The following is a 16,806-nucleotide window of genomic DNA, read 5'->3' as shown; positions in this document are numbered from 1 at the left end:
TAGTTCTTCAACATTTCTTTCTCTGTATTTTCATTCCCTTATCTGTACTGAACATATAATGATTCTCATGTAGATCTTTGGACAGAAAGATAGCTCTCTTCCTCCTGTAAGCTTTAACTCTTTGTTCCATCTGTTTTATCTATATCATACTGTTGTGCAGCACATTTCAAATTGATAGCGAATTCTTATTTAATCAGCTCTGGACAGGGGAAATTATGAATAAATAAACACTTGAAAAGACCTGCTCATCTTGCAGCATTGTTGTCATCTGCCATGAAGCCTAAACAACTATGTCTGCCAGGTTTCTTACCTCACTGAGAGTAGTCACAAAATGGATGTCTGAGGTAATTATAGAGCTGGAGATATGGAAGGGAAACTTTGTGTGTGTGCATGCGTGCCTTTATACTTTCCATGTGGAAAGCGAAAGAAGGTGAGTACGGAGCTCAGTTGCTCTCTGGTTGTTTGATTGCTCCACTGCCCCTACTTCCCCCTTACAATGATAAAACAACTGGAAACACTTTATTTGAAGGGGTGTGCATAAGACTGACATGACACCATCATAAGCATGACCTGTCATGAACATGAAAGAGTCTTTATGAAGTTTTATGACTGTTGTCATCAAGTGTCATTTGGTCAGTTATGTCACCTTTAATGCAAAGTTGACATTATTTAAGATGTCTTTGTTATGACAACTTGAAATTAACCAAGACAAAAATGTCTTTGTTATGACAAGTTGGTATTAAAGCTGAAGTAGGCAATATTATTATGTATATATTAATATATATTTTCAGTTGAAATAATTTTTACCATTGCATGTCACTAATAATATTTAATTGAAGGTGTGTCAAACAACCAATCACACTCAGCTAGCACGTAACTAGCCAATCACAGCGACTCTGTACAGACAACGGTCATCTGATTTCTACGTGTCTAGGTTCCTCCATTCCAGAGCCATGTAGAGAGGTGTGTTACATTACAATGGCGTATAGTAGGCTACAAAACAAGCCAAAAGAAGGAATAGGAGAAGAGAGAGAAAAAGAAAGTGCTAAATAAAAACAGAGATCAGACGAGGGTTCAACATCAGAGAGGCACTTTCAAGAGGGCGAGAGTGGAAGCGAAATGTTTGTTGCAAGGTAATTAGTTTCCATGGTTAGCCGGCTGTTATATTCGCTGATACAATCTATGGTAAGGAGCTGAAGAGCAATGTGGAGGTTGTCCTATTCATTGTAGACAAGTTCGGTAGCACTACAACAAGTCATCTGTGCAATGTTGATATCTAGCCAATCCAACTAAATTAAGCTAACTTAGCAAAAATGAGATAGTGAACGTTTCCGTGGCTATCCTATTGTTAGCCTCGGCTCTCTGTTTTTAATCTAGCGCTTTCTTTTTCTCTCTCTTCTCCTCCAAGGTCTTCCTTCTTTTGGTCAGTTTTGTAGCCTACTATACGCCGTTGTAGGCAAATGAGGAAGTGGAAATTTATCCACCGAGCCTTGCTGTGAGGAAAGGAGCAGAGCCATGCAGAGAGAGGATAAAGGTGAAGCTGGATGAGGTCAATGCCCCACTGGACCACCAGAGTCCACAAGCACTAACACGCACCAGTTCACAAGCACCATAAGCACACAGTGCACAATAAAGATAATATAACATAAGCTGCACCATAGCCCTCTCTCCAAGCCTTGTCTGACAGGTGAAATCATTACACTTCACTCACACAACACACCTCTCTACATGGCTATGGAAGGAAGGAACCAAGACACGTAGAAATTGGATAACCGTTGTTTGAACACAGTCGCTGTGATTGGCTAGTTATGTGCTAGCTAAGCCTGACTGGTTGTTTGATTCAGACTGGGTACAGTTTCTAAAAAAACAAAATAGACAGGGACAAGCCCCGACAGACACTTTTTTATAGAAACCCAGAATCAGAAATACTTTATCGATCCCCCAAGGGGAAACTCTTTCGTTACAGCTGCTCACTATCACGTCAATGCACACTTGAGATTAGAAGGAATAGAATTACTAAGCAAATCAAAATATAACACACTATAATACAGGTAAGATAAATTAAGTACAATGTGGATATAAGTATAAAAGCTAAAATAAGTGTAAGTACCAAGGGGATTTAGAGGTTGATAAGTATGTACGGTATAATACATTGTAATAATATAAGTAATAAGTAATAGTGCAATAATGAGTACTGTCATGTTAAGTGTTGCTTTTTAAATATTTTTAGTGACATGCAATGGTCATAATTAGGTACTGAAATTATGATGAAATCAAACTTAAAGAAACTATTTAGTTTTATGTGTTAACATTACATTATACAGATTGGCGTTTCGATCCCGGCCTCCCCCAGCCCACATGTCGAAGTGTCCTTGGGCAAGATGCTCAACCCCAAATTGCTCCCTTTGCTGTGTAAGTGTGTGTGAGTGATTAGTTTCTTTGTTCTGATGAGCAGTTGGTACCTGCTATCAATGTATGAAATATGTGTGAATGGGGTGAATGACATGTAATGTAAAGTGCATAACAAAGACATCTCAAACAATGTCAACTTTGCATTAAAATTGACATAACTAACCGAATGACACTTAATGACAACGGTCATAAACCTTCATAAAGACTGCTTCATGTTCATGACAGGTATCATGTCATGGTTATGACTGTTTCATGTCTGTCTTATGCACAACCCTTCAAATAAAGTGTTACCAAACAACGTTTTGTCATTTTATTGTTTACTGTTACTGAGGCCTTTTGTTGCAGGCTCAGTCTTATATATGCAGTATCTTCCTTAGTCTAAGCCACTAGGACAACAGAAGAGACTATTGGGAAAGCCCAAGAAATGATGATGTCTGTTTGCATGTTTGAATATGTGTGTGTGTGTGTGTGTGTGTGTGTGTGTGTGTGTTTGTCTCCCACTCGGCCCTGCTGCTGCCACTCACTGTAAACTAGTCTGCAGCTCGTCACAGACAGACGTTGACACACTCCCAGTCTAATGTGCTCATTAGGGACTGCACAGCACACATAATAATTGATAGCCATACACACGATGCACACACACATTATTTCAAAAAACAGTTTCCTTTTTTTAATGCTGCAGTAGAAAACAAGGTTATATGAAGTCATATAATGGGGGTTCATTGTCAAGAACAACAACAGAAAATGAAAGAACAAAATCAAAAAGACTAACGGCACAGAATGCATTACAGTATCTGTGCTGTTTACATGCCGATATTTTACACATAAAGATTTTTTTTATATCTCTACACTGACAGCTGTCAGTTACTTCAGCAAATTAACTGCCAAAAATGTAGCAGAACTTGTCACTCAAGAGGTTAGTGTAACCATGGTTACCTTTCATATCCCAAAAAGATGAAGCTGCAGTGTGGAATCATGTCAGAGTAATTAGACAGAACAAAAAAATAGGACCAATTGAAAAGGCATTCAACAATATGAAACAACCAAGAGTGCTTATAAATAACAGTTTACAAGTGAAATATCTTCATAAAGTAACATCTTTTTTTGTACAACCTTTAATATCTTTTTAGTGTTCATACAGCGGCACATGTAGAGTAGTGTCTGGTAAAAAGAGTCTTTAACCCTTTGAGCACGAGTTGGAATAAAAAGATTCACCTGTTGTCATCCTTTTTGCTACCTATCTTTTTTCATATCCTTTGATTAAATAACACATTTATAAAACTATTGTGCAAAACAATTTTATTTATGTCTTCATATACTGTGCACCAGCAGATAGTCATAATCCTTTTAAATTAAAAATATAGAAATGATGCATAATTTAGACAGAAATTAGTTAATACGTTTTTATATACATATTTTACACAGACCTGAATTAATATAGGTCCCTGATCGACAAAAGTAAGACTTCAGATTTCTTTTATTTCTTTTTTACCACATAGCTACAATGCCTGTGTCAAGTCCTGTGAGCATCTCTCAGACAAATATTAAGCCTAAGATGAAAACCTTGCAGTGAACTGAGAAAATGTTTCATGTCTAGGATTAGACTCAACATACTGTATGTCTGGGAAACAGGCATTGCAGACACAATGCACACCTTGTCCATCTAATTCTCACAATAGCTTCAATAATTCTCAAATCTTGAGTCAATAATGTTTAGATCTTAGGTGTAGAAGTGCTCAGAGGGTTAAATTGTAAATGCTGACTCCAGCACAAAAAAGAAAGACAGAAAAGAGAGCAGGAGACTGAACAAAAGGCAAACAAAATCATGGAAAGTGCACCAGATTTACCTATAAAATGATTAACTAAACTGTTTCATTTATGCATGCAGCTTATCACACCCCAGTGATGCCAAAATATAAAGGACCTTAATTCCATTTACACAAATTTCAAAATACACACCACTTCATTTTAGAATCTCTTTTTTAAACCTTCATATACTGTATCTTCTCAATGACAACAGCCCCCATCTGCACATTTTGAAAAAAGTCACTCTTTTCCTGTCAAAGGAGATCACTAAAATCGGGTGTCTTGGGCCAGAGTGAGTCAGCCTCACACAGAAACAAAAGAAAAAAACAACTGCTACAACACAAAAATTAAACCATGTGCCAAAACTCAAAGCAGTAGTTGTATGGCATCTTTGTGCAGTTCCATCACGTTAATAGTCCTTTATTTTCTTTGAAAGAAATGTCTGTGAAATGCTTAAGAGAGACAGAGCATGGACGAGTGAGCCATTACAAAAGAATGCAGCATTGTCCACAGCCAGTGCTACTGTTTCTCCAGCTCACACACATACATGAGATGGTCCTCGGGGGACTTCCCATGAGTCTTGCTCAGGTGAAGCTTGACCGCATGCTTGCTTGCAAAAGTCCGGTTGCAGAGCTTGCACTGGTACATGGCCCCACTGTCGTCATCGTTGTCGGGAGAGGGTGACGGGGATTCAGTTGAGGGCAGAGAGGTGGTTAAGGACGAGGGCAGGGAGATGGGTAAGGAAGGGGGTAGGGATGTGGGTAGAGAGGAGGGTAAAGGGTGGCTGGATGGGTGAAGATTAGAGAGCAGTTTTTCAGATAGTCCTTTGGTGTGGCGTTGTTGATGATGTTGCGATATCTGGCTGAGCAGCTGCTCCCCAGAAAGCTTGGCCAGATCTCGCAGACGGAAGCCCAAATGGGATTCCAAGTGGCTGACATAGGTGGATGGTGAGCGGATCTGAGAGGCGCAGTCGCTACAGAAGAACACTGGGTGACCTGAATCCAAGTTTTTCAAGAACTTGGTACCACCGGTTCTCCTCAGCTGGTATTTGACATTAGCCAACCAGTGGGATATTGTAGTCATTGAGAGGCCAGTGAAACGGGAGACGTGCATTCTCTCCTGTGGGCTCAAGTCTGACATCATGTACTTGCCATCACTTGTTTGTCTCAGACTGGAAGCAAACTGGGCTTGTAAGATGAGGAGGTGTTGAGGGTTCCAGTTGGACTGGCGGCCTTTACGTTTCTGGGCTGGTGAAACATCTTCTGTCTCCTCTTGTGTGACACCTTCAATGTCAGAGCGCTCGGAAAGGCTGGTAGGTGTGGAGGATTTGGAGACAGCCTGACTCTCTGTCAGGTTCCTCAACATGTCAGATATGTCTGACAGTGCATTTTCTCTCAAAGGGGAGGTGGACATAAAGGAAGCTACTGCAGCTGAGGCTTTGGTCATAGTGACAGTGGAGGAGGGAGAAATTGAGGACGGGGTGGAGGTGGTAGAAGAGAGAGCCGTTGAACCCAGAGAACCACTACTGCTGTTTTTGTCAGCATTTTTGCCTTTGGTGAGATCCATGGGTTGGTCATTGTTTAGATGTTGCTGGTAGAAGTAGCGGTCTAAGTGGTCATTACTGGGCTTTTTGGTCTGTGCTGGTGGGGTGGAAGCAGCCACTGCTGCTTTCTCTGCCAGGCTGTTGCTCATCTTGAACAGCATGCTCATGGGGTCAAGAGAGGGCAGGGCAGGCTTAGCAGCCTTCCCCAAGTGGACGTTCATTACTGACTGCAGTGCACTGAGAGGGTTAACGAAAGGCTGTTCTGGAGGTGGATGGTCTGTGATGATAGCTGTACTGCCACACAGAGAGGCAGGCAGGGGGGATGTCACAGCAGTGGAATCCACTCCATTCTCCACAGACTCCTTTATGGCAATATTGCCATTTGAATCTCTGTGATTGGCTCCACTTCCATCACCTACTACTTTTTCCACTCCACTTGTATTCTCAGGAGATTTGCAGCATCCTGCTATATTTTCTTTGGGGGACTCTCTCTCTTGGGCCGAGTCCCCTGTCTCGCTGTTGCAGGGTGAGGGCGTGGTACGTCTCAGAGGAGATCCCCTCACAACTCCACTGGGCTCTCTCATTTTTTCCTCTACTTTGGCCACTTTCTCTGTCACTTTCTTGACGAGTTCCTCCATAGCATGGAAGTTGTTTTTGGGCAGTGGGGAGGTCTGCCGGCTGGAAGGGGAGATCAGAGGCTGGCTCTTACCAGTGGGAGAGAGGATCTCCCCTCCAGGGAACATGTATTTAAGGGGAGAGCTCTTCCCGGAGTTGCCTAGAGAGAGCTTCATTATGTTTGGGAGCTGGTATGCAGCATGGATACTGGGATATCCACCCCAACTTGGAGCTCCATTCTGGGCTTTGTTGATGGCTGAGGTCACTGTGTTCTCCAAGGACTTGAGGATGTCAAGACCCCCTTTTGGACTTTCATCCAGATCCTCCTCAGTCAGATAAGTATATTTTGAAGAGATATCAAACTTCTCCTCAGCCTCCTCCTCACCTCCTGCCTTCTTCTCCTTGTTGAGATTGTTACCATTGCTGATGATGAACTCTTTAGTACATTCCTCCTCCTTCTCCTCCTTTTTTATATCCACAGCCATGGCAATGGGGGAGATGCTGGTTGGAGGAGGCACTGGGGCAGGTGGAGGGGAGAAGGTTGTGGCAGCCAGGGGAACGGACTGGACCTTTTCTTCAGCTGTTGAATTGGATGTGGGGGCTGGGGTGGATGACTCTATAATGGGTTTGCCTTTCTTAATAGCAGAGTTGGTGACTTTAATAAAGTGTCCTGTCACCATCATGTGAGCGGTTAGCTCTTGCAGTGTGTCATGAGAGCTGCCACACTCCATGCATTTGAGGATCTGTGACTTCCTGGACTCAAACTGCCAGGCATAGCTGGCCCCGTTCTGGTGTCCATAGCGGTTGTTAGGTGTGATGTAAGGGTTGGTGACCTTCTGGAGTATGTCATTAGAGTCGTTGAGGGAGGTGGGCTTAGGTGTGGTGCCTCCATTAGAGTCAGGTGAGCTAGGGATGTCTAGGTCAATAGGGGCTCTCTTTCGAGCCGAGGAGATAATCTTAGCTGCCACTGGTGTAACAGGCTCCTTCAGAGGCACTTTCTGGTAGTGTTTCGTCTTGATCATATGGACACTTAGATCCTGAAGGGATTCAAAGGAGTGCCCACAGTACATGCACTTCAGAACTTTCTGTGCATCCTCCTTCCCCTCCATCTCTAGCAAGGAACGCTTTCTGGGTTTTGACCACCGTTTAGCACCCTCACCATCTGTCTCGTGGTTATCATCACGGTAGTGGCCTGTCTCGTTCATGTGTACCGTGAGCTCCACCAGTGTGTCGTAGGCCGCACTGCAGTCCTTACAGCGGAACTTGCTGGCACCAGTGAATATGGAGCCATACAGCTTGGAGCTTTGCCGGTACAGCTGGACGGTACTAAAGAGGTTGGGTTCTGTAGATGCTGTGGATACAGCCACTGTGGGTGGTTGAACCAGGCCCAGTCTGTGTTGGTGGTTCTGTGAGGCCTGTTGGAGGGTTTTAGCCATAGCTGTCTGGTGCCAGTCATAGCCTCCACTTCCACAGCTACTGCTACTGCTGCTACTACTGCTGCTGCTGTGACTACGAGGGGGTTTTTCTGCAGGGGGCTGGCTCAGGTTCAGATTTAGTGTGGACCAATAAGAGTTGGTCAGGAAAGATGTGTAAATGGCCTTCATCTTCTCCAGGCTGTCAGCCACAGATCCTGTTGTGGCTAATATGGCCTCATCTGCATTTACTGGTGCAGCGGCATTGGCAGCAGCCATCATGGCAGAGGAGGAAGAAAGGGACAGGACATTTGAAGGGTCTTTAGAGAGGAGGACATCATCCTCATTTTTAAGTGAGGAGCTCTCAAAATCAGACATCCTGTCACTGGATTCACTCAGGTGAGACTCACTGTCCAGCTCCTGACCAGAAAAGTCAGCAGCATTGGGGGAGTCATGGAAGCCAGTGGATCCTGGCCTGTCCTTGAGAAGGAAGTCCTTGTCCTGACACAGGAACTTGGCGGCAGGCTCCTCCCCTTCCTGAGCTGAGTCGTCTCCATCCAGGTCCTCATCCAACAGGGCTGCTTCCTTTTCATCTTCAGGGACGTATGCTGCTCAGGCAGAGAGAAGAAAAAACAAAGAGAAAAAGAGATTTGTTAGAACCCCACTGACAGCATATCTAATGATGGAGATTCTCAACTCTGTATTCCTGTTTCTTCAACAAGCAGGGAACTGATAGAAACGTAACATAATGGCATTCACACTTTCTCCACAGCAAACAGAGCAATCATCCAATGACATTCATAGACAAAGTATTTCCTTTCATAACTGTTGCAGTAATTCTGTTGTAACTTCCCCCTTTTACATTGACATTGATTTTAAATTGGAATCAAGTCGCCACCTCTTCTCATTCTCCCTCCACCCCCAGGTCTTTGTTCTGAACTGCAGAAAATCAGAGACAGCCAGAGAGAGATGGAGGATGGAAAGAGAAAGATAGAGGGAGGGAGAGGGGAAAAATGTCTCTTCAAACAGAACTTGCCACCTTATTCTTCTCAAGGGGCAACAGCTTGAAATTAAAACTAAATTTGAAATTAATGAAGCACATTCTGGCGGTGGCATTTGTTTCTGAAGTAATAAATTACTTGTATCAACCTCGGAGACAGCGGTTCCTGTCTGTCAATTAATATGTCTCACGCTTCTTCTGCAGACTCTAATACATTCCCTAACAGACACACTCGCCATTTAAATTAAGCATGCATTTTCACTCATTACACTGCTCAGCTCTCGCCTTCTCGTAAATAAAAATGAATGTATGTACGTTTGCCTGCAACAAATCTCTCCCCGCAAAACCCATTTGCTTCAATTACCAAAGATTAGAAAAAGTTTAGAGTTATTATTTACAGTTTAGCTTCAGGGAGTGGGTTTGAGGCTTTCAATTTATATTCAAATCCCTGTAGTTTAAGTATAATACAATGGAAATCATACAGAGAAAATATGTATCAAGACAAATCACTGTCTTGCCTCTTTGTACATCTATGAATGTTTTCTTTTGTTAATAAGTCTATGAAAAAGATAAAACAACATCAGATGAGAAACGCTGCATGCTCACACTTTGTGATTAAGGCTGGATTTCTGAATAGCAATTGAAGCACACACAGGCACATGCATACACAAACCTCTTGTTTTAGCAACTGCACTGGCAAAGAAGATGAGCGTGTGTGTGAACGTCAGTGGCTTTGTGCCTAGCATTCCTTTCTGTAACAGGCCATCACTCATCTAAGCTGGTATGTAAACACAGAGTAAACCGGTCAGTGGGATGGGTGTGGCACGGAAGCACATATTCAATCACAATCTACCACTTCTAAACACACAAAAAAAAGTATAAATAAATCAAAACAAAATTTAAAATTGTGTTGCATCTATGATGGCAATGCACAGTAAATTTCCTTATAAACAACATCAAGAGAAAAAAAGGTGAGCTAGGTAACTAGGTTGAAAACAAAACTCCAAATCATGCCCACAGTTTTGGGAAAATACAGGCTTGAAAACATGGGCAAATACAGGCTTCCACAAGTAATACCTACAAAACCTGCCAGCCATATCATACAACACACTTCAGTTGCTGACTCCCAACCCTTAAGTGAGCACAAGTTGTGTGTGTTTATGTGTGTGTATTTGTGTATGTGCTAGTACTGCATCAGCAGCAACACAGAGAGGAGTCTCTGTCATTGTCAGGCCACTGGTTGCCATCGGCGATGACATGACACTGCTTTGGGACAAACGTATGCACAAAGACCCAGATATAACAGAGCCCATCACACATCACGCACGCACACACACACACACACACACACACACACACACACACACACACACACCAGTTGTACTGTAACTGCTGTTGTCTAACAACTCTGCCTTCAGGCAATCTCAGGAGCTTCTCTGTTGAACATGCAGTCTGCTCCAGCGTTCAGTCTAACAAAAAGGATCCATTTGAAACACTTCAAACACATTATCTTATATTAGATGCTGTTATGTGCAATTCAACTGCAGTCACATGACCCCTATCCACATTGCATGAGGTACCGCTGTCTGTCTTTTATTTTATTGAACTACAACTATTTTAAAACCTTGATGATCCATTTCAGCTGCATGTTTTAACATTTATGGATAAACAAACACACACACACACACACACACACACACACACACACACACACACACACACACACACCTATACTCCCCCTCTCTTAGAGCTTCCCCATCTCTCCTTGCCTCTCTCTGTCTCTCCCCCAATCTGTCTCAGAGACAAATCTACCCGCCCGCACATACGTGCAGCCGAGCAGACCCACATGTACATGCCATCTGTTCTGAATCAGCCAAAACGACAGCTGTTTAAAAGAACAATGCTCTGGCTGAGGAAACAGCCGAACACAGCAGCCCGGTGCACTCATCAAGGCCAAACATCAATGTGAAATCTCCTTTAAAATACAACTTACACACTCCACTTCAAATTAGCTGCCTTTATGTGATAAGAACATGATGTGTAGTTGCGTGTGTGTGTGTGCCCAACTTGTGTACCTGCAAGTGTGTGATATGTATAGAGACACATGCAGAGGATCAGGGAGAAAATAGTGTTTGACCAGTATGTGCTGTGTAGGCTACATCCACCAGTCATGCGATTGGCAAAGGACAAAAAAAGCAGGAAAATATACATTCCTACGTATATATTTTTAACGGATCTGCATGATTCACATGGGTTACATTTTCAGGTCGGAAAATCCAGAATTCTGGATTAATCATGAAAAATCACATCCCTGCACAACTAATTCCTGGACTTGTTTGAGGCAGAGGATGTTGAAATATGGACATTTTGACATGTAATAGGTGCAGTGTTATAATAAATTGATACAATAGCTTCCATTGAATAGGCTGCAATGAGTTTAGGTTCAACTACAGCTACCTGCATTGTTTTGTGACATCATAAAATAAATGCCCTGTTGATTGCAGTTCCAACAGTCTCAATATCCTTTTTAATATAAATATCGACCTTGCTGTAATATCTTTTTGTATGAAAATGTGGCTGTTTCAGTTCATTTTGAACTTGGCGTCCTTTGCCGTGTCACCATCCACTGACAGCTTGCTGGCAATTGCAAAGGGTAACTTTTGTGTACTGGAATGTACAGTAGTGGTTTCTTTTTTGTCAAGTACCCCATTGTCATGACCACCCACTATGTTCTAAATGTGTTACAAATGAATTTATTTTAAAACTATTAATTATATAAAATGGATATTATTACACATTTGTTTCATACAAGACAGTGATACTGTAATTGTTGATGTTTTGGCTTTGCCTCTTTTTTTATAGGTTCAGTAAGTTTCTACCACTTAGGACGTTGGACGTTTCAACCATTTATCTATGATTTCTAGTTATTTATTTGACCTCTCTGCTAGCTTGCCAACTAGTTTTCACACAATCTCAATCACACTGTATAGTCAGCCTGTTGTAGCTTGTAGTTTATTGGTTATTGTGGCAATAAATAAAATTCTACCTTATCCTATATGCTTTTTTCCCTCCTAAACACAAATATGTAGATTCATCTGAAACAAATCAGATTTTCTATTTTTCTTAAATTAGTTACTCCAGATCAATCTTTCCACATACCGCCTGGTAAGTACCCATGGTTGGAAATCACTGTACACTTCCAGCAGCCTTATTAGTTTTGCCCTTATAGAAACTCACTGTAATATTCCTCTAGGGTTCAAGAGAGTGGCTGTCCATTGTCCCACTCTCCATTCTTTAGCCAAAACTTGGCACAACAAGGTTTCACTGTTTTTGCGTGTGAGGAGTGCAAGATGGGGAAAGGGCCACTCTATACCTTATCCATTATTGTATTTATTGTTGTAGCTAATGCAGTCAAATAAGCACAGCAACAGAATTTATAGTGCAAACCAAAGAGAAGAAGGAGAAAGGAGACATGAATAAATGTGATAGAAGGAGCAGAGACTGAAAGGAGAAGAGGAGGAGGAGGAGGAAGGAGGCAGGCCTTGGAAGGAAGTCAAGACCGGGGCCACACACACACACACACAAACATGAACATGCTGATATGATCCCCAAGGCCACTGGCTTAGGTCCAGGCTGTGAGGTTCACAACACTATGACCCAGGATACTGAGATATGGAGAAACACATACACTCACACACCACACACATGCACACAAACACACACAAAACTGCTGGAGTAGACAAAGTCTGGGCCAAACACACCAGGTATGCAGGTGCTTTTTTAATTAATAGAGAGAGAGAGAGAGAGAGAGAGAGAGAGAGAGAGAGAGAGAGAGAGAGAGAGAGAGAGAGAGAGTTCCAGATGAATTGCCAGCAGGGTGAAGAGGTGGTTTGATCTAATTTTCAGAAGAACAGGCGAGGAGAAGTTGCCGATTTTGAAACCAAGGCAAGCCAGCAAACACCACAGTTGTTTCTGGGAGAGCTATAAGGGATTGGAAATCATTCTTGACATCTGAACAAAATTAGAAATCCCTGCTATAATAGTAAATAATTCTAATAATAAAAGGTCAAATGGAAGTAAATGGAAAATTTTGATTTACATTCATCATATTACTTAGAATGGTTATGAAGCTGTAATTCTGAACTATGTCTCTGTATTCCTGTCTCTGCATAAAGTGAGGAAATGCATATGCACTCTGCAGATGTTATGATGTTAGGAAACAGTTTATCATGCTTATATAACCACTTAACAGCTCTATCAGACACACAGGCACGTCAGCGTTGTCTGTTTACACTTCTGCTTAGACTGTGCAGTTTCAATGTGTGTATGTGTGACAGAGAGAGACAGACTGTCCACATCAGTCTCATGTAGGGCGACATTTTTGCTGAGACAAAGCTGAAGACATGTCTGTAGGCCTGAGATGAAAGCAACCCCCATTGAAATGTTCTCACATTTACCCTATGTGTGTGTGTTTATTCGTATATGTGTGTTACATGCATCCACCCCCCTGCCATTTCCCACTTGATGAGCTCCTATAATCTCTACCCTCACCTCCCTCCCTCTTTTCCATCCCTCCCCAATCACTAGTGCAACCCACGTTAATGAAGTTAATTGAATCTGAGATCGATAATGCTTAATTATTGTGATTTGACATGTACAGACAAATTGGTGGGATGGCTTCTGTGTGTGTGTGTGTGTGTGTGTGTGTGTGTGTGTGTGTGTGTGTGCAGTGAGGGTGGTTAAAGGGGCATGGCTGTCTGCAGTGAGTGCCTTGGGATTGGCGAGGCGTGCAATCGATCCCAAGAGGTGTTCGATCGACCCAGACGCCTGACAAATGGAGCTGTTCCTTCAACCAGCAACATGACTTACCAGACTTGTAACATATTTAAAGTATCATTGGAATATGACAAACTAATTGCTTCTCCACTGGCACGCCATGCTAGAAACATCACCGTACATAGTGTATAATGAGTCATGCACAAATCACCATGATAGTCCTGTAGGAAACTCGAATGTTGCTGTGGTAACCAAAAGTAACATTACAGTTATATATACTTTATAGCTTATTATATTTTTTTATCTCCTAAATATTTTAATATTCCTATAATATTACTTGAGGCATTTGAAATGTACTTTACAGTGTTCTTAGAGTCATATAGAGATTTCTGCTTTGTTTTTGGTAATCACTTCAGTGTTTATAGTGACACTATTGTACTAATCTTGCAAGATTTATAGGTCAAAATTGGGCATTAAGTACATTTTGAAACAAATCACTATGTTGTAAAGTATAAATTGTAGTTTTGCAGTGTGAAATGTCACTATACCGTTGTAACTACAATTCTCCAACAACAAACTGTTGCAGCAAGTTTCAAGCTATTTCTCCAGTAGGCTATATCACAGAATAGATGATTTTATGTTATGATATCAATGTATGTCTTGACAGGATACATTTTTGGAAAAGCTCTGAAGAAACTGTTCATAGATAATATACCAGACAGAAATGTCTGTTAGTAATCCAGCAAATTAAATAGCAGACAAAATCAACGTACTTCATCACATTGATGCAAAAATCAACAAAAAATCAAAAAACTCCACAATACATTCAAAGATATTAAATGGCTAGATACCATAGTATAAACAGAATGGAAAAATCTCTGACAGTACATAATTTGATATTATCTCATATCATCATATTGTGCATCCCTAGTAGGCTCTATGCTAGAAATTGTCAAATGAGGTATAGTAGCAATACTACATTTTATCATATGATATCATACTTTATCGTACTTCAGTGTCCTATGGTATCAGTTTTCCTGCAAGCACCTACAATATGCAATAGTGAATTAATACCTTTAAAAAAACATGAATACAAAGACTGATTTGGCTGTAGGCACAAAACTTTTAAGTTAAAGCTAGGGTAGGTAATGTATTTCAGAAGCATTTTTTGTTATATTTGTTGAAATTCTCTTTACATCCCAAAAGCAATCAATAAATCAAATGCTCTGGAAAAAGAAAAAGAAAAAAATCCGGTGTATGTGGCTGTCGCAGGCCTGTAATAAGCCCATCCAATCATTTAATTTGGCCCCGAGCAGTATCTTGTAATAATGAGGAAATAATACGTGCAAATAAAAAATAAAAATAAGTAATGGATCTTCTCAAAACATTTCTTTGGTTGTTTCAGTTAGATTTTTACTACCTATTATTTTGTATCATATTTCAATAATAGCTGTTAGATTGTGTTTGCTGTATCCCTCTAAAATTGACTTTATATATTTTTTCAGGCCTTTATCTGTATGTACTGTATATGAATTATTTTTATGTGGAACTAGCTCCATGCTGATAATCGGTAATGAACAGCACGATAGTCCGAAATATGCAAAATGCCTTTCAAAAAAGCTGAGATAATATTAGCATATACAGCACATAGCGGCAGTGGTGTTAGCAGTAGAGAGAGGGAGGATGAGAGAGGGAAGATTAGATTTGGAGTGGCAACATTTAATGTGTCTGTCTGTGGCTGCAGCAGTGTCGCAACACACTGAAATACTGCGATTATTCAGAAACAGAGATACTGTTGTAGCACGCATGTGTATGTTTGTGTGTGTGTGTGTGTGTGTGTGTGTGTGTGTGTGTGAGAGAGAGAGAGAGAGAGAGAGAGAGAGAGAGAGAGAGAGAGAGCAGTGTTAGCCTGGCTAATCATCTCCCCATGCCACTCAGCTGGGGAGCCGCTGACTTACATGCTGTTGTTACAGTGGAAATACAAGAGTATGCCTGGGCTAGAGAGCTACTGACAAACTCGCTGATGTGTGTGTGTGTGTGTGTGTGTGTGTGTGTCTGTGTGTGTGTGTGTGTGTGTGTGTGTGTGCTGTATTTATAGATGTGCAGTATGTATTTAGCAAAACAAACATTTTTTGTACAAATCAAAGGCAGCATCATTTAAAATTGTGTCTGTTAGACAAAGTCAACTTAACACCTAAACAGTGACTTTTAAATGTGAGAATTAGTATATACGTGTTTGTGGTGGAGGTGTAGTCTAAAAGCAGCCATATTCGGTTATTTATAAAAAAAAAAGCTATGTCTGACTCTTGGCATTCTAAACACAAATGTGAGAGGTGAATATTTGACACCCTCACACACACACACACACACACACACACACGCACTTTGTGTGTCATCAGTAGCGCTGAGCCTCTACGTCACCTCACTGTAAAGCCGCTAGTTAGTTATGGAGGAGCTGTAAAGAAATAAGTGAAATGATATAAAAAACAAATATTGCTATCTAATTGCACAGAATAGATGCATGCTTTTAAGAGTGACTAATGTGACTGAATCATGACAATGTTGTCAAATTGAAAATGAAAAAAAAAACGATTTAAAAGAATATATTCTTAATTACTTTTTAACTAACTGAATGAAATGAATACGATAATTTAGACCAAACACATTTCAAATAGCACTCTGATGCTCTACCAACCACCAGGCCACACAGGGAATCAATGTTGAATGTGATGTTAAAGAAATACTCCATGTGTTAGTAGGGGCCCACTGTTCAGTTTAAGTGAAAAGAACACCACCTTCATCTATATTAGCACTTCACAGACTGATTTGAGTTATAGTACACAACTTGCATTAATTAGCCCTTTTTGTATCATATTTTTTAAAACCAACTCCCAATTCATTTAAGATTGCACATCATCTACCTTTAGAGCTGCTAAATGTTTTCAATTTCAAACTTTTGACATACTCTTGACTAACAATATGCTAGCCACAACTTCAGTGCTTCAGTTGGAATAAAGAAAGGTGCCAGCACTCCAAACCAGCAGCCTGCATAGCATGCACATGCAGTATTTAGCACAAATCATGCTCAAGAATTGTTAATTTGATGACAAAATGATTAATTCATAATACTAATGGTAATCAATGTACACAAATGATCAAAAAAATGTACCCCTGATTTCTCTAAAGGTAGCTCTGACCATTCATGGAAAGACAGTTTTTGAGAAATCTAAGAAAGTTGTTAT

The 16,806-nt window shown here is 41.0% G+C and overlaps 1 protein-coding gene across 1 annotated transcript in view; it reads right to left on the bottom strand.

Moving 5' to 3' along the window:
* Positions 1-3,052: 3,052 nt before the first annotated feature.
* tshz3b (teashirt zinc finger homeobox 3b) overlaps positions 3,053-16,806 on the bottom strand; it is a 39,777-nt gene continuing 26,023 nt past the window's right edge. The window contains exon 2 of the mRNA XM_044194320.1: positions 3,053-8,396. Within this exon, the coding sequence (XP_044050255.1) occupies positions 4,738-8,396 (3,659 nt within the window). The 3' untranslated portion in view covers positions 3,053-4,737. The remainder of the gene's footprint in view (positions 8,397-16,806) is intronic.

Source organism: Siniperca chuatsi, linkage group LG1, assembly GCF_020085105.1.
Source record: "Siniperca chuatsi isolate FFG_IHB_CAS linkage group LG1, ASM2008510v1, whole genome shotgun sequence".
Taxonomy (NCBI): Eukaryota; Metazoa; Chordata; class Actinopteri; order Centrarchiformes; family Sinipercidae; genus Siniperca; species Siniperca chuatsi.
Note: the sequence above shows the minus strand (reverse complement) of the source record. Positions and strands in the feature narration are given on the sequence as shown.